This window comes from Silurus aristotelis, assembly GCF_946808225.1.
Source record: "Silurus aristotelis genome assembly, chromosome: 8".
NCBI lineage: Eukaryota > Metazoa > Chordata > Actinopteri > Siluriformes > Siluridae > Silurus > Silurus aristotelis.
Window position 1 is genome coordinate 20,867,651 of NC_139581.1, and position 18,513 is coordinate 20,886,163.

Genomic DNA, 18,513 nt, shown 5'->3' on the forward strand with positions numbered 1-18,513 from the left:
CGTGATTGATGTAGAAAAGATTTCGAACGGATATCAAGAGCGCTTTGCTCTTATCAAATAAATGGAGATCTAAAAAAAAGCTAGCAGTAAGAGTTTGTTTATGAATGTAGATGTAAATGACAGCTTTATCTCCAAATCACACTTACGCAACAGTCGCCCAATTAACCAACAATAAATTGCAGAGGTGAGAAGCTTTTCGACTCTTTAGTTGAATACGTTCCCCCCCCCCACAAGTCAACCGATCGACCGAGATCATACTCGGGATCACTCACAGGGATCACACGCTCAGGAACATTCTCAAGATCACACTCAGGAACATACTCTAGATCGCACGCTCAGTATCACAGGCCGTGCGACGTTCATTTAATCTTCCAGCAAAAGCTCGGAAAGGGTCAAGTCTCCTTTTAAGAGCAGAATCCGGTCAAGCGGTTGACAGGGATTATGGGAAAAGCCCCCAAATTCATAAACAATAAATAGCAGGTTTGTAGATTTGACACTTTTCGAGTGGATTGAACCCATTTTTCAGGTAAATCAATTGCAATTGACTGCTGATACTCGGAATCACACTCAAGAACAAACACAAAAACACATTCCAGAAACACACCACTCAGGATCAAGTTCAGGAACACAGACCAGTAAAAGCTTGCAAAGGGTCGGTCCATTCACTGACTGGATTCGGAGAGCAGATCAGGGACCAGATCTTTTTCAGGGATTATGCTGGATTTCACAGAAACTGTTGACTGGGCAGTATGTATGTAAGGTTGAGTATATTTCAGATAGAAGAAGCGTGCAGGAAATATGGTGAGTGTGAGGGTTTTTCTCACTGCTGTTCACTTGATGAGTGTGTTTTGGAGAAGTTGCAATGGAGGGAAAAAAAAGAGAAGCCCAGAACAAGCGCGTGCATGCGAGAGTTCCCCCCTCACAAAAACCCTGCACTGTGATGCTCTGGATGATGTTATTACAGGACACGTAGGTTAGATGAGGTGACATTGACCGAGTGGTGTAGAAAAAAAGGAGTAATGCATGAAGTTTTGCACAGGTATAAACAGGTGTTTTCGGGTGCTGCAGCTGTTGCAGCGGAGTCGCCGCGCGCGCTCGAGCTCGTGCACTCACCTCACTTTTGGTGATCCGGTGCCTGGCCAGTTTGACCACGGCGAAGTTTCCCTTGCCGAGCGTACGCTCGATGTCGTAGAAACCCACACGCACCGGCCCGCGGAGCGCCGCTTTCGGCTCGCTGTCAGCCATGACCATGCTTTCTTTCCGGAGGGACGCCACGGACTTTCAGCCACGAGTCGGAACGCCGGCGAGGACGCAACGCACCGAGCCGCCAGCCGTGAAACCCAGACGCATGCCTTTAGGAGCAGGATCAAGTCGCGAGCGCACTTTTGACCGCGGTCAGCCGCCGTAGCCGAACTAAAGCGCGAGAGAAATTGTTTGGGGGTAAAAAAAAAACAATTGTTTTTTACAATTGTTTACAACCTTACAAACAATTGTTTTTTTTTTTAGGGGGGAAAAGTGCGACGTGTCAGGCCAAAAAAAAACGTCTAACACGCACACACCTTCTGCAAGTCTCTTTCTCCCCCCCACACACACACACACACCGATACAATAGCGCTATAATATTGCAGCTCTCATGAGCGCCAGTGCGCGAGCTGACTCGCAGGAGGCATCGTGTTGTCTCTGCTGACGTGCATTGACGTCAGAGCCGAAGGGGGGGTATTTGTAGTGGAGAGGGGCGGGGTTTTAAAGCGCTTCCACACTTCAGTGCCAAAATGGTCTCCTTGGCGACCAGAGCCACCGCTGACGTCAAAGGGCAGCAAAAAAAAAAAATTAAAATGTTTGCTTTCGAGTTGGAAAGCGGTGTCGTCCATAACCTTCTATTCATTTCCATTTCTCCAGCATGATCCCAGATGGTTTGGTCTCAGTTTCTTAGTTAGAACTGCAGGAACTCAGGTTTGCATCTGCAAAATGTATCACTGAACCACAATCACCGTGCACTCAAACACACTTCCCAGAACCCCCTGTCTTACATCATAGTAATGCAGCCTCAACAATAGGCCTCAGTGCATGCAATCTCCGAATGAAAACCTGCTTGGTGGCCTCAAGCAAAAAAAAACAACAAAAAAACAAATCCACCCCAAACACCCACATTGCAACTTGTCAACCTCGTCTCATGTGCACGCTCTGCAAATCGAGCTACGTCTGCGATACCTTTAATACCTTGGATACCATTTACACCACCATCGTCTCGTGGCTGAGCCGTGTTTCTGTGTCTGCTGGAACAAAGTCCAGCTCTTGCCATTACTTCTCTGCTTTCGAATAACATTTAACGCTGCTATAAAAAAGACAGTGGAGAAACCAGGACCATTTGCATTTTAACTGCATAAGCAGCAACACATCAGTGTGGCGTGCGATCGACAACCCAGAATATAGATATAAGCACTGTTTTGGGATGGACCTTTCCTTTAAATACAAGACATTCTCAGTGCTAAATTTGTCATTCCTCCACAGTTGCTTCCAACAAATACTTTTCACTTTAGTTCAATTGTGCAATATAATAGCACAATCAGGTCTGAAGATGCATGATACCACACTGAATAGCAGACAGAATAATAACTGAGAAGCTAATTCTAGAAAATTTTGTGTTAAGTATTGTGAGGTTGGCATGCACCTGCAGGAGAGGCTTCATCTAATACAACAAAAGTCATGACCTACTCAATAGACACAACCTACAAACTGACATGATTAAACAGGGACATCTGCTGGAAATGGTCGGTATTACATTCCTACCAAGGAACCTGTTAGTTCAAATGTTTTTTCTTTATTGTTTTTTTTTTCTTCAGTATTTTTAAACAGTATTTTACAAAAAAAAAATACATTATTAGTATGTTTGACAAGACAGAACTACTAAAAACTAAAATCACAAAGAACTTCATTATTAGTGCCAGTCAAAAGTTTGAAAACACGTCTTTTATGGTTTTGTGACATCAATTTTCCTTTTGTTTACAACAAATGAAATCAAAGGCAAAAACACAAGAAATGGAGGGTAAATGACTGGAAGAATGTTTGTGGATTTTAGGGTCTAACAGCCAGATAACAGGAAAGAGTTGTTTTAAAGCAGGGAAGGTTGAAGACTTATTGAAGGCTATTTATTAAGACTTATTGAAGGCTACAATTCCATACTGTAACTCAACACCATGCAATTCTGTTTGGACTGCAGCTAACTGCACCATGGAGTGTTCTCTATCATGAAATGGCCTGCCCGATAAACACACCTAAATCCCACTGAACTGTTCTGGGATGAACTGGATTGCAGAAAGAAATATCTAACCACTGAAGAACATCTCTGGCATGTTTAACAAGAGGAATGGCAATGAATTTCGGCTAAATGTTTGGAGAAACGAACTATCTGAATGCCAAGAGTGTGTAACGCTGCTATTCATGCTGAGGGAGGATAAAATGTAATTTGTACAATTATATATTTTTTTTGTCAAAGTAAATCTGCATACCATTAAATTACATAGTTTTAAGCATATAAACAAAAGGAACATGCATGTGTATCTCAAAAAACATCAAAGACTAGGTGTTTGATAAAATGCCTTTTGCCAGGCACTATATACACACACATACAGTGCATTCAGAAAGTATTTAGACCCCCCTCAATTTTAGGTTGCATCCTGATATTATAATTATTCAAATAATTTTTTTTTCTTATTAATCTACATTCAGTACCTCATAATGACAAACTGAAATTTCTTTAAATAAAAAAAGAAATATAACATTACTATTCAGACCGTTGGCACTTTAAAATGAGCTCAGGCGCCTCCCAGTTCTCTTGATTGGTTTTTAGATGTTTCTACACCTTGACAGGAGTCTACCTGTGAAAAAGTTTATTGATTGAACATGATTTGGAATAGCACACACCTCTCTTTAAAAGGTCTCACAGCTCACAATGCAGATCAGAGCAAAAACATAAGGTCAAAGGAACTAGCAGAGCTCAGAGACAGGATTGCTGCAAGACACAGAAAAAAATAAAAACGATTGCTGCTGCACTACAGATTCAAATAGCACAATGGCTTCCGTAATTCTCAGATGGAAGAAATGTGGCACAACCGAAACTCATCCAAGAGCTGGTCATGTGGGTAAACTGAGAAATTGGATTAGAAGGGCCTAAGGGCCTAAGAGAGGTGGCCAAGAACCCGATGGTCACGCTGACTGAGAACAAGAGATCCTGTGTGGAGATGGGACAACGTTGTGAAAGGACAACCATCTAGCAAAACCCACGGTAGCCTGTTTGGAGTGTGCCAGCAGGCAAATGAAGGCTGTGTGGAACAAGATTCTCTGGTCTGGTGAAACCAAGACTGTTTGGCCTCAATTCTAAACGTTATGTCTGGAGGAAATCAGGTACTGAAAACATGAAGGAGGTCTGAAGACTTTCTGAATGCACTATATATATATATATATATATATATATATATATATATATATATATATATATATATATATATATATATATATATATATATATATATATATATATACAGTATGTATGTGTAATAGTGCATCATTAAAAGTTTGCCACAAGTCTTTCTCTTAAAAAGATGATACTTGTAAACACTGTTCATGATGAAGATGCCTGACTTGTTAGATTTTTAAAAGGTAAACACTGATCATGGTGTAGAAGTTATTAAAAATAATCAATGGTATATATGTCCACATACTATTTGCAGAAGTCCTGAAAATCCTTATCTTATTTGTGATAAAAAAAACGAGTTGACAGAATTATTGACGATATTTCTTTCAATATCATTTCGAACACAACAGGAAAAGAATAAAACATTGACAGTTTTACGCTTTTTGCATGCTTTTTTTTAGCACTTTAAAATATCCAGGCTAAGCAAAACTGCTGCTCTTGTGCCTTTGAACTGGTATGCCAAGGCAGAATCAATAGAAGAGACAGGACAAGATAATGTTCGGATGAGCAGAAAGGTCAGGGAGATTGTGAAAGTTTCCGTGTGCACTGTCTTCTATGCGGACACCAGCGTGCACAAAGGGAAATGGCTATGAAGTGATGACACCTTTGTGTTTCTTTGTACTGCCCATTTCAGAGAAGTGTGCTTACTGTCCGCCATAAGTATGAAAATTCACAGGACCCCCAGGACCCCATGTCCTTTCACAACGGGTTACTATAGATAACATAAAAGTCTAAGCACAGACACGGTTGTGATAAACTCGAACCCTGTGGGTTAAAATTAATTCATATTTGATCCCAGTACTGGACAGGATCAGTATCCATAAATGTCGTTATCCACCCATCCTGCCTCTGCGGCAGCTGGAGTGCGGCAGGTCTCATAGATGTCGTTGGTGACAAATCCAGCTGCATTAGTGGGAATGTTCTCGTAGTCCGTTGAACTGAATGTTCTGTTGATTTCTGAGCTCATGTATTCTAGCTGGGCCCCATTCCGGCACTTGGGGGCCGGACTTCGGCTGTTTTTCAGGGCACCGGTAGACACCCACTGACCAGGCACAGCGTAGATTTCATTTTGTTCCTTTCTCCTGGAAAGATATAGTTATTAATCTCACATTTAAAACTCTGTGAAAGATTTTCAGGGAAACTACGTCTACTTCTTCTAGGGCAGAGTGACTGGACATATGGTACAGTATCGGCTCACCACTCAGCCATGATATTTCATTTAAGCATTAAGGTCTGCAAGCACATAAATGCAAACTCAAATATTCTATATTCACGTATTTAAACTCACCAAACAGAATAATCAAAGTGACATATCATTCAGTGCTTATAATAAAAACCACAGCCATCTTTCATCATATCTTTAAACAATACAAGCAGCTATTATCCTAAGGAACACTACAGAACTCCAGCTTCAAGTTGGCCTTCAGCTCTGAATACTAGCCTCACTAGCTATCACATACTAAAAACTTTCTTTCGGCTTCTCCCATTAGGGGTCGCCACAGCGGATCCTCCGCACGTTTGATTTGGCACATGTTTTACGCTGGATGCCCTTCCTAACGCAACCCTCCCCAATTTATCCGGGCTTGGGACCGGCACTGAGAGTGGCTGGGGATGGTTCCCTGACCGGGGATCGAACCCGGGTCGCAGCGGTGGGAGCGCTGCATCTTAACCACTAGACCACCAGGGGACCATACTAGCTATCACATACTAATCAATATATATTACTGTAGGAACTTGTGCTGGTGTGTCAATATTACCTCACTCCACGTTGTAAGCAGCATTTGCATTTCATCCTCCCTAGTGAGTCGGTTTCCTCCCTCAGCATTATCTCCTCTGAGTATTCTATACCTGCTGCTATCTAGATGTCTAGCAGGCCTATGTCGCTAGAGTACTTAAGTGATTTTCCCTCTCCACACCACAGCGGAGGCTGTTAGGTCAGCTGTATTACTGTATTTTACACACTGCTTTGGGGCTAAAGATGGCCTTCTCTTACACCCAACGACTCTTGATTTCTCTAATTTGTTTATGTAACACAAAGGAAAGGCCCAGAAAACATGCCGCTTTAGGTCTCTTGTGGGACCACTGAGGACAGCACACTGTAGGCCCTGTTATGGGTGTGAAATGGCCACATTATAGCGCCCAGATGGGGCCCTAGTATGCTATCTTAAAGTATGGGCTGAGTGTGGGGTTCAGATTAAGTAGTGTGAGCCCCCAGTGAGCCCCACTTTGGGTCCCCAACATGCCCAATCAATTTCATGCTGGTAACATGGCCCTAGTGGGCTACGTAAAGTGTGGGCTTCCAATTCTTTTCAGAGACTTCAGCACTTATCCAGAGCGACTTATAAATATTTACGGTTAAGTCCCATGCTAAAGGGCACAGCAGTGGCAGTTGGGGTACTGGGATTCGAACTGAAGAACTTCTGATCAGAAATTACCACCTCAACCATTGAGCTTCCTTTACACACAACATTTACATTTATATTTATGGCATTTGGCGGACACTCTTATCCAGCATGACTTACAGAAGTGCTATGAAGTGGGAATCATTAGAACACCGACTATCAGTTGGAATAGAAAAATTTTCGATGGGTTTTTTAAAAAGATGAGTGCGTATTTAGGTACTGCAGAAAGAAGTAGAAATCTTTTGAAGACTATAGAAATGTCCATCTGAAGATTTCTTCAGTCGACTTGGCTTACAGCCAGTACTCACTCAGTAAACTAAAAGTCACACAAATTGTATTGAAGTTTTCACTCACTTCCTAGTCATGACTCTATAACAGAGGATCCCAGAGACCACTAGTATAATTACAAGGAGCAGTGGTACAGTAGCCAGGAGGATGTAGGAAACATTGATTGTTTCATCTGGAAGAGACAACGGCAAAGAATTGCATCAGCAATACTATCTAGTACTCATTCAGGCAATACAGAAAAAAATACAATAAATAAATAAATAAATAAAAACAATGTTAAAATCAACTAAATCACCTGATTCAGAAAATCCTGTCTTTATCGTTTCATCACTCAGTGTGATAGGATGTTGCTTGAGAGTTACTGCTGGAAATGAAGAAAATGAAGAAACAATTACACGCAGATATTTGTGCATTTTAGATCCCATTCATTTAGATTTTGTGAAATGTTGTTATATACAGTTGTGTTAAATATGCACATTGAACACTAGGAACATCTGCACATTTATGCAGTTCAACCAATCATGTGGCAGCAGCGCAATGCAAAAACCAATGAGAATATAGGTCAAGGACTTTAGATAATGTTCACAGAGAACATTAGAATAAAGAAAGATCTGGTGGTCTTTTATTTTAGCTGTGGTATAAATGTAGGTATCAGGCTGGCTTGAATATTTAAGAAAGGGATGATCTCCTGAGACTTTCACACACACACACACACACACACACACACACACACACACACACACACACACACACACACACACACACACACACACACACACACACACACACACCAGTTTCTACAGAGAATTTGACAAAAACAAAAACACAGAGTTGTCAATACTAAATGAGAGGTTGGATTAAAATTGTCAGGGATTCACCCTGCCACGCCCCCCTCTGTAGCTGTCAGGGATTCACCCTGCCACGCCCCCATCTGTAGCTGTCAGAGATCCACCCTGCCACGCCCCCCTCGATAGCAGTCACGCTGCTTCCCAAGATTACCGACAGCTGTGGCTCATGAAAGATCAGACTACATAAACTCACGTTCTTGAGTCACAGGCTGTCGGTCGTTATATTGTCAAGCTGGACAATCGCGTGGCTGCTCGACCGCCGGCTGTATATGCGAATTCCACTTCCGACTTGGATTACTCATTGCCGAAGGCTTTATGGATTATGCTTGGGACATTCAAACTCATAGCGGGCAACGCATATCGAGCGGATGTCTTTGTTTGTTGTTTTCAACGGCTTATGAGTGTTTTTGTGTTGTACGGTTTTTTGAAATAAAAGGACAATAAAAGTTTCTTTCGGCTTCTCCCGTTAGGGGTCGCCACAGCGGATCCTCCGCACGTTTGATTTGGCATATGTTTTACGCTGGATGCCCTTCCTAACGCAACCCTCCCCAATTTATCCGGGCTTGGGACCGGCACTGAGAGTGGCTGGGGATGGTTCCCTGACCGGGAATCGAACCCGGGTCGCAGCGGTGAGAGCGCTGCATCTTAACCACTAGACCACCAGGGGACCTGAAATAAAAGGACAATGATCGGATTATATCGGCTTCCGCGTCTGCAGCCTGACAAAAATAGCCAGATTTCCAATCTCGTTTTTAACAGGAAAAAGCATAAACCTGTGCTTATAATAAACTTGTTCTTGAATGATATGAATGGAACCTGATGTATTTTGCTTTTACAAGCATTTTATTGCAGGCTCAATGTTTTGTGAAAGCTGAGATGCTTCTATATTTACCACGATTTAAAGAGTGCCTATTTGAGTTACTATAAAATACCTGCCAGCTCAGACATGACAGGTCATTCTCCTCTGATGTCTTTCATCAACAAGCTGTTTCAGCATGCACACTGTGCAAAACTCAAATCGAACTCAAGCACAAAAACAACCATGCCATGCCCACAGAGCCACAGAGATGTGTTTTTTGTTTCAAATTCTTATGCTTGATAAGAACATTAAATGAAGCTCTTTGACCTGTATCTGCATGATATATGCACAGCACAGTTGCCACGAGATCTGATTAGAACGAATGATGTAGGTGTGGACGGCGAGTGTAAATTCTATTAATTGTAACATTAACATGCACTGTATATAAATCAATCAGTAATCCATCAAAAGAGTACGTTGGTATAAATTGTATAAAATCTTAATGGTGCTAATTGTATATGAACCATTTCCAAATGGTGTTCTCACTCTACCGGCAAAATGTTTTCCACGTGAATGTTTAAGCCATTGGTTAAACAGCTGTGCTCTGTGTGACAAATGCATTAGTAAATAGATAAGCTCGAACCTGCGAAAACAAACATGCTTTGGGTACAACAACAGAAGCGATGATTGAGGAGGTTTTTTATTCTTATCGAATGTTTGCAAGCAATTTTACTTATTGATAATGGGTCACAAAATCTTCCCGACTGCAACACCTATTTCCCCGAAGGTTCTATTTTCCGTTCGATTTTATTGATTGTTAATTTGTCCCTGCCCACACATGGTGCATTTTTGTACCTTGTTTGTCCAGGGTTGAAATAGAAGTAAAATATGAAACGATAGCTAGTGTTTTAAACAAATTGAAAAGTGGACCGTAAACAAAGTTGCTCGTTTTAAATGCACTAAAATATCAAAAGTCGATGTCAATTTTACTACTTTTTATTACTCGCTGCTTTAAAACTATTTGGTGGTTTTCATTTTAAAAGGAAACTAAACCGTTCTGAAAGCAGCATTAAGTCTCCGCTAGTTTTGATAAACTATGCACAATTTGAATTCAAATTTTAACAATTTTAATCAACCATTATTCAGAAGTAGAATCACTCATAAATAAGCAATACCTACCTATATTTGTGAGATTTTGACTTGCTACCAAAGGATACAAAATAATACTTAAGTACAGTGTTTGTCAAAGGTTTTGGAAACACCTAGGCTTATTGTTTTTGAGACAATACGTTTTTTTCGTTTCTATGCAACAAACTTGGTAAAAGGCAAAAAGAATTGGACAGAGAATGACACCTAATGAACCTAATTTTAGAACAGAAAAATAACTGCATTGAACCTTGGTTTGGGTAGGGAGCAGCGGCGCAGTGTTGATTCAGTGCAGTCCTATTTTCTTTTATTCTAAACAATTTGGAAACCACGGGAATATACAAAAGGGTCTATATTTTAAAGATGGGATGATTAGATTTTGTGATTAACTGACTCCAATTGCAGAAATTAATAGAAAAACAACAACAATAGACCATTCATATTGAGTTCTGACTATTGTTTTTTTTTTTTTTTTTTTTACCTGAATGAGCAGTGGAATTTCCAGCAGGAGTAGAAACCAGATATATTTCTAAAAGATAAACAGACAGGGACAATGGATCTTTTTGACATAAGTTCATAGAATATCTTAACAGTCCTGCATTAAAAAACAAATCATACAAACCTTTTTTGCACCATGGACCAGTTTTACGCAAGACATTTTTTGCATATTGTATTACTATTATACAAATGTAATTTTTACTTATATAATGATAATGTAACCCAACTCACCATAATACAAAATTGGTGGGAGCTTCATTTACAAATGCATTAAAAAAATAAAATAAAATCACTGAAACAAGTGCAAGAAATTGGCATAGGTGGAAGTGGTAATTTCTCAATATATGCGATAAAGTGGAAATAAAATAAAAAATAAAAAAGTTGTATTGTTTTTGCGCGGCTCTTGACTGGTGCTCGAGGACCCCCTGATATAAATAATATCTGTGTAACATGTAACACACCTTCTGCATATTTGCATATGAAGTTATTTTTGATGTTGCATCCGATATCACTCCATTTTAACATATGGCGGTCTTTCGGAGAAGTAGAAGCATCGGGTCTGTAGTACAGGGCCACACACTGTTCAAAACCGCATGAAGGCTCATTCAACATCCAGTTTCTGCAATAGACAACACAGTGAATAACTGCTGCTATTGTAAGCTCCTAGAAGATAATTACACCAACCATCGTGTCTTAAAATGAAGTTTCCTTTGTGTTCAACACCCAATTCTCCAAAACACATTGGGATTTATGGTTTGTGGGCGAGCATTGATTTAAGTCTGAAACTTTTATCTGAAGTCCCTAAAGTTACTGTGGTTTCTAGTATAAGTAGACCAAGCCGACAAAGTCACATCTGTTTATTTTATTGTTACAAATCACATATACAGCCCCCTTCAAAAGTGATGGAACATCAAGAATGATTCTTTTGCTTTCTAGTCATATTTAGTTCTTTCCCTAACAGAAACACAAACTTTTATCCATATAGTATACTTATATAAAACCGACTCACAATCTTACCATGAAAAAAGTTTTAGTTGACTTCTATTTTTGCACTTTCTTACACCAGCAGTTGGAAAAGAGCTGCTCAGCTCTTCCCAGTATACTTCCTAACAAATCAGAGGGTACATATAGTCTCAGCAGAGAAGTTGGCAATAGTTTGGAAAAAGTGAAGTCTTGTGGATTTATCCATTGTAAATGCAGTTCACCTTACAGCCAGCAGAGGGCTTAATAATTGTATACTACTCCTTTAAGGGACATTTGCAGTATCTCACAAAAATGAGTACAACTCTCACATTTCAGCAACCATTATAGTATAATTTATTAATTAATAATAATCAAGGGACAATACTATAAAAATATCCGCTGTAAATACTTTCCGGAGGCACGTTAAATTTACCCTCTATTAAAAATAACTCCACATAGAAACATCCAGTGGTCAGTAAAAGTAGACAAAAACATGAACATGATGAATAGGACATGTGGCTTTGCATGGTTACATGACATACAGCTGTTATCACTTAGGGTGCACTCACTTCTGTTGCCAGCTATTTTAACAATAATGGCTGTATGTTGAGTTATTTTCAGAGGACAGTGAATCTGTACTGCTATACAAGCTGCACATTGATAAAAATATGTCCAAGTTTCATTTCTTTAGTATATATATTTTGCGATATACTGTACATTTGGCAGCTGCACTTATGCAGAGTGATATACATTTATCTCATGCATACAACTGAGCAGCTGTGGGGTTAAAGGCCATGCTCAGGGCCCAAGGAGCTTGGTGTGGCTGGGACTTGAACTTATGACCTTCAGATACAAAGTCCATACAACTCCTACGTCTCCTACCGCCATGCTACACCAGGGGTGTCAAACTCGTTTTGGTTTAATGTGCTACATTACACATTACATGTCATTTGTAACGTTACAGGTTACTAAATAATTTTTGATTTTTTAAGTGAATGAAAGATTTCAAAATTTTAGCACAAACTTTTCGTGGAGCTTATGGTGTATGTCAGGTATCTACATAAAACAGAATATAATATTGGCCATCATATTGAAGTGATTAGAATCAAAATGAGTTCTTTGGATAAAAGACGTCAACATTGGCAAATGGTACTAGAAAATAAAAAATAAATAAACATTTAATTATAAATCATTCATGCATTATGTCAGTATCTGAGCTGATGGTCCTGACTGCATTGCTTTATTCTGCCCTTAGTGGGAAACCAGAGACCTTAATCTTTCAATTCCATCATATTTCACAAAACAATTTTTTATTTGTACCATGGGATTTCATTACAACCTTTAACTACACCCTGGGCCACACACTGGGGTCCAAAAGGATAAAAGTACTAGTGACAATGTTATTTAAAAATTGTATTACAATTTAAATTATCAGCCACTGCTCATCCATGTTATTATTAGTCATAAGCTTCACTTATCACCCAAACCATGTTCCTTAAACATTAGTGTCGCTAGATTCTGTGTTCCTCATTGTCCTGCTTTTGTCTCTCCATCATTGAAATTTATAGTTCAGGTTATGCTTTTATTGTTATATTTCATGGAAATTAGTGTTTTGAAAGAATTACATTATCTGCACTTGCATCTGGTTTTGCTTTTTCACGTGACAAATATCACAAAGTTGCTTATATTTAGGCCGGGACATCTTGATCAATAAATGCTCAAGATACTGAACATTTACTTGAGTTATTTAAAATATTTTCTGTTTATTTAAAATTATTTTGAATAATAATCCCAGATGTACTCAGACTATGAAGCTGAGAGCTCTAGACTTAAAAAGTAAGGCATGCAGCTTAATGCATACCTGTAGGTGGCCTTTCTGTGATCTAGCCAGTAATACTGTGATGAGCACTCTGCAGACTCTTTGTTGCCTTGATTCCTTCGCATTCCGATCCAGAAGTCACCTCTAGCATCCGGAGCGCCTCGGACGAACATCTCCATTAGCCTCTGCTCGCTTTCTGTTTCGATACTCAGCAGCTCGCCGTCATCGTCCCTGCACGCCCGCCTGGCTTCCTCAAAGTTCACCCTGTACCTGCTGTCCTGGTGGTACGCAATCTTATAGCACGGCTTCTCAGTACCCCGACGGCATATCCGCTGACCTAAACAGCACAATTTTCACAAAGAAATATCCACAGTGTTTTATAATTGCAGGACATACACTATATTGCCAAAAGTATTGGGTCACCTGACCTTTACTGCTATATGTGGTGCTTTTCCAAACAGTTACAATACAATTTTGCGTTGACTTGAACTTGGAAACTCAAACCTGTTCCAGCATGGCAATGCTCCTGTGCACAAAGTGAGCTCCTTGAAGATCTGGTTTACATGCTTTTAAAAGGAAGATCTTGAGTGGTCTGCTATAGAGCTCTGATCTCATCCCTACTGAACACCTTTGGGATGAATTGGAACACTGACTGCACCCCAGGTCTCCTCACCTACATCAGTACCTGCCATTTTTTAATACCCTTGTGGCTGATGAACACAAATATCCATAAGCACACTCCAAAATTTTGTGGAACATCTTCCCAGAGGAGTGGAGGGAATAATAAGAGCAAATTGAGACTAAATGTGGAATGCAATGCTCAAAAATCACATACTGTACTTATGAGCAGGTGACCCAATACTTTTGGCAATATAGTGTATATACAGTTTGACTGTTGTCAAAATTGTAGTGAAAAGGCAGACAAAAATGTAAATATCAGCTGTTTTCGATTGTTTGTTGAAAATCTTTTCCCATGACTTATACACATAACATCTGTTGCACAAAGGAAAGTAATATTAAAATGACTCACATCTGCCAACATCTTTAAACACTCACATGAGCTGGTCCTGCAATTCCTTTTACTTTGTTTGAGTCATCTTAAAGTGAATTGTTTAGTAACTACTATGAATTATTCATTCAGAGAATAATACACTTTATGGTGACTTAACCAAGATTTACTCAAATATTTTGTGTACAGTTCCTCCTGAGATGCTGCTATTTCAGTAGCGCGAGATCTCATTGACTATTTATAGGGCCATTCATCTATTTTCTTTTTTTTTTTCCAGACGATTGCATAACAAAAAAATGTCTAAACGTCCAGGTTTTCCAGGTTGTGTGGAGAACCCTAATCATGCATTCACTGAAGCCCATAGTATACACCAGAATCATAGAACAATACAATGCATATACATAGATTCAATACAAACTCACTGCCAAATCCCTTGCAAACTAAAAGCATTCCTGGAAAAATCAGAAATCAAGTAAAATTATATATATAATTGGTTTCTTTAGAGATTAGATCATTAGATTTCTCAACTCCCATCTCCTAAAAAGATCTGCCTAGAAAGCAATTTACAGATCGGTTCAGGAAATTAAATCGAATTCAAAATTACTTTCTATGCAAATATGATCAGGAATTGGGAGTTACTTCCTGTATACATTGGATCAACAAACTAGATCAGACTTCTGTAAAGAATGTAGCTAAATAGTAAGATCAGATTCAGGACTGATTCCTGTACATAATGGACCAGGAACTTAAATAGGATACAAAAGCGTTTTCTGTATCAATTTAGGAAATCAACCAGGTAGCTCAATCAATTCCTTTACAAATATCAATTCCAGAACTGCTCGGAAATCAGATCAAATTGGGGAGCACATTTCTGTACCGAATGGATTCAGAATCAATTCTAGAGAAAATCGATCATTAAATCAGATTGATCCCTGTGCAATTCAGATTGGATTCAGAATTAACCCCGGTACAGAAATCGAAATTAGATCGGATTCAGTATCATCGGTCATTATTATATGAAGAGGTGTGTCCAAAAACATGTGCATTAATTATGGACTTGATCTTCCCAATTGTATGTTTTTATTTCATGTAATAGATTATTTATACCCTAACCCTGATGTGTGACGTGAACTTTTCTACACAAAGAAAGCTGTAGCTGTAGTTAATAGGGTACACATGAGCACTTGGCAGGAGCTTTATTTTGGGGTTGAGTATAGACCTCAGGATTTATTTTGCCTATTTGGAAACAGTTCATAAAATACCAACTGAATTATAGGAGAACCCTAAAGGAAAGTTTATTCCCATTTGTTACAAACACACATCTACTCCACAACTACTTATAGTAGGGAAGACTTTGACTTATAATATAGCACATCTTCCAGAAAAACCTTTTTCCCGGTAATTTTTTTAACTGTGTGAAAAATATCCTCGCCCCCCTTACATGAAAGTACAGGAAATGAAATCGGATTCAAATTCTCATCTTATGCAGATCAGATCAGAAAATGGGAGCAGGGTCAGTTCAGATTGGATCAACAAACTAGATCCAATTCAGAATGGCCTCCTTGAAGAAATTGTGTAGCGATTGTGTCAAAATAGTCACGTCAGATTCGGATCTGGTTCCTTAACAGACCAGGAACTTAGATAGGATTCAGAAGAGTTTGCTAGTTCTGACTGAATTCAGAATCAATCCATGTAGAGATGAGTTTAGGAAATTACCCCAGTGTCTCAATCAATTACTTTACAGATCAGATTCAAAAATCAATCTAATGGCTGATCTGTTTAGGAAATCAGATCGGATTCGGAATCACGTTTCTGTACTGAATGGATTCAGAATCAACCCTATAGGTAATCACTCAGTAAATCAGATCGATGTACAATTCGGATTATTAAATCAAAGTGGATTCAAAATCAATCCTTTCCCAGAACATCTGGCATCATTATGTGATGTCCAAAAGCCTGTGCATTTTTTCCCACACCACAATTCTACACAAAGGAAGCTGTAGCTGTAGTTATTAATGTACACATGAGCACATGGAAGGAGATACACATTTTAGGGGTTAGTATAGACCTCAAGATTGATTAAATACAAATCCAATCTTGAGCAAACCGTAAAGGAAACTTCACTCCCACACATTGTAAACACAACTTCTACTCCACGACTACGTGAAGTTACTTTGGAGGACTTTTAGTTACAATGTAGCCCAGCACAAACTTTTTTCCCTGATCATTTAATTTTTCCTTTAACTGTGTGAAAAACATCCGGGCACTCTCACATGACAGTCGTGATGTGTGAACAGGCCTATTAAGCGTAGTTCTTTTTCCACGCGCGCGCGCACGCACGCACGCGCGCACAAACACACACGGTCTACAACACATCCGCTTACTTACTGGTGAAGCCTTTGAGTGCGCAGCCTGGATGACAACAAACAGCCAAAACGGTTCCGATCAGCTTCATGAACTCCATGTCCACATATTTCTTGACATCAGACTGCAGTTCGGCGCTCTGCTTTTGTCCAAACACACCTTCACGCTGTCCAACAAGAAGAAAGAGTGAAGAGTGTGACGGTGCAGAAAAGTCCTGCAGACCTCCTCATTTCCCGCACTGCATACTAGAATACTAAGTAGTGTAGCGTGTGGGAGAAGTATGCCAACTTCAGCACACCAGCAGGAGAATACACTCCTTCCTCTGTTTTACCTTTCAAATGTAGTCCTTATGACGATATGGTCTTCTTAAATACACAGTATTTTGTACATATTTCTTTGAATTTTCCCAAAATTCCTGGATACTAGAATAATATGGACTAACGGCTGAAACCAAATTCCTTGTGTGTTAACACACTTGGCCAATAAACCTGATTCTGATTCTGATATGAAAGTAAAAAAAAAAAAGGCCTAGAAATTGTGTGGTTGAAGGAACACTTGCAGGATTGAAGCCTTTTTTTAATCTTCAGATGGGAATGCTGGGAGAAAATTCCTCTTGGTGCCACAAATGAATGTACAATATATGGATTACAGGATTATTGTCCCTTTCAGATTCCCACTGAACAAAATGTTTTTCAGTACAAACTATCAGCCATTAAAGCTATCACCAAGCGGTTTTCATTAGTGTTTGTGTATATCATTAAATGATCAAACTATTATAGAAACTTGGATTCTGGATACTTAGCGATGTCCTAATGTATTAATCCATTAAATAACCAACATGTGATCAACAGTAAATTTATATTACAGATGTTCTAAACCTTTGCAATTTGGCTTCTGAGGGCTACAAATCAAAGGTTGTTGGATCGTCAATTTGTAATTGCACGTTCTCTTAAATTGCTCCTAAATTATAGAATAATCTCCACCTTCATATTTACTTCATCTCATCAATAGAGATTTTTAACTTTTAGATGAAAGTGCATATTTATATTTTGACATTTGAATGCAGCTGTTGTTGGAGTTGCTATGTTTTATATATGCAGCATATATATATATAGATGTTGGTGTTGGTGTCATTGAACTAATTTTCTAATTTAAGGAACATTTAAAATTACATGAAAAACTAGATAGCCAATCATGCATTTGTAATATAACAGATATAGTCTGGTAAAATAACGACACATAGCTTTGACATCCAGAAAAGTCAATTGACTCTGATAAAATATGATACATTGGGGGGGGGGGGGGGGGGTTATTTTGCCCTGCTTGACCTGTAGTCCTGACTGTGAAAAAACATACCATATGTGTACTTTATTGTTAGAATTCTAACATAATGTGCTTATAGAGACAGTAATAGTGTGAAATGTCCTTTAATTTATTGGTTGTTGAATGATGAGCTGCATCATACCAACAGTTTGGAAATTAAAGAATCGTGAAAACAAACAAATGAAATAAACCGATAAAAATTTTTTGAATCACCTAATGGCCAATTATTAAGAATCAAAGCAGTAAAGTGAATCATAAATGTCTTGTGACTTGTGCTCATAGTGAACAGAGCCAGATGAGCAAAGGAAATTGGAGAGGAAGGAAAAAGGTTTGAAAAAAATAAAAATAAAGTCTGTATCCTTTTTACTTTTAATGTTTATTTTAGTCCTGTTCATTCTCAGCCTAAAGCTGACAAAGCAAATAAACAGAGTTTTGAAGCCATTGCTGCTGGGGAAAATACCATTGTTCAAAAAAAAGAAAAAAAAAAAAAGGATAATTAACATTTAAATGTATATTTAAAAATCAGTATAACCTCTTATCATGTTTTTCAAATAAAATATTCATTCATGTTTTATTTGTT

The 18,513-nt window shown here is 38.9% G+C and overlaps 2 protein-coding genes and 1 long non-coding RNA gene across 5 annotated transcripts in view; 1 reads left to right on the plus strand and 2 right to left on the minus strand.

The window, feature by feature from the left end:
- sik2b (salt-inducible kinase 2b) overlaps positions 1-1,513 on the minus strand; it is a 50,720-nt gene extending 49,207 nt beyond the window's left edge. For both annotated transcript variants that reach the window (XM_083549401.1, XM_083549400.1), the window contains exon 1: positions 1,114-1,513. In XM_083549401.1, the coding sequence (XP_083405527.1) occupies positions 1,114-1,251 (138 nt within the window). In that variant the 5' untranslated portion in view covers positions 1,252-1,513. The remainder of the gene's footprint in view (positions 1-1,113) is intronic.
- LOC310730448 lies at positions 1,337-4,410 on the plus strand. Its single transcript, XR_014534835.1, has 2 exons — positions 1,337-1,470; positions 1,507-4,410. It is a non-coding gene; the product is annotated as an uncharacterized lncRNA (long non-coding RNA).
- A 117-nt stretch (positions 4,411-4,527) lies between these two features.
- laynb (layilin b) lies at positions 4,528-16,864 on the minus strand. 2 transcript variants are annotated; one of them, XM_083549506.1, is made up of 7 exons: positions 16,635-16,864; positions 13,280-13,574; positions 10,917-11,074; positions 10,439-10,486; positions 7,460-7,528; positions 7,231-7,336; positions 4,528-5,556 (listed from the first exon to the last, which is right to left on the minus strand). In XM_083549506.1, exons 1-7 carry the CDS (start codon positions 16,708-16,710, stop codon positions 5,286-5,288), a joined length of 1,023 nt encoding a protein of 340 aa, XP_083405632.1. In that variant the 5' UTR covers positions 16,711-16,864; the 3' UTR covers positions 4,528-5,285. The 2 variants fall into 2 exon arrangements, with proteins under 2 accessions (XP_083405632.1, XP_083405633.1); XM_083549507.1 differs by having other exon boundaries at positions 4,951-5,556; positions 7,460-7,525.
- Between the last annotated feature and the right edge of the window lie 1,649 nt (positions 16,865-18,513).

Bases quoted from the DNA above. Each gene is read 5' to 3' on its own strand.
- laynb (XM_083549506.1), bottom strand. From the start codon at position 16,710: ATGGAGTTCATGAAGCTGATCGGAACCGTTTTGGCTGTTTGTTGTCAT. The intron at 10,487-10,916 runs GTGTGTTACATG...TTTATCTTTTAG, and splicing joins CATATGCAAATATGCAGAAG to AAATATATCTGGTTTCTACT. The intron at 5,557-7,230 runs GTGAGTGAAAAC...ATATCTTTCCAG, and splicing joins TATAGAGTCATGACTAGGAA to GAGAAAGGAACAAAATGAAA.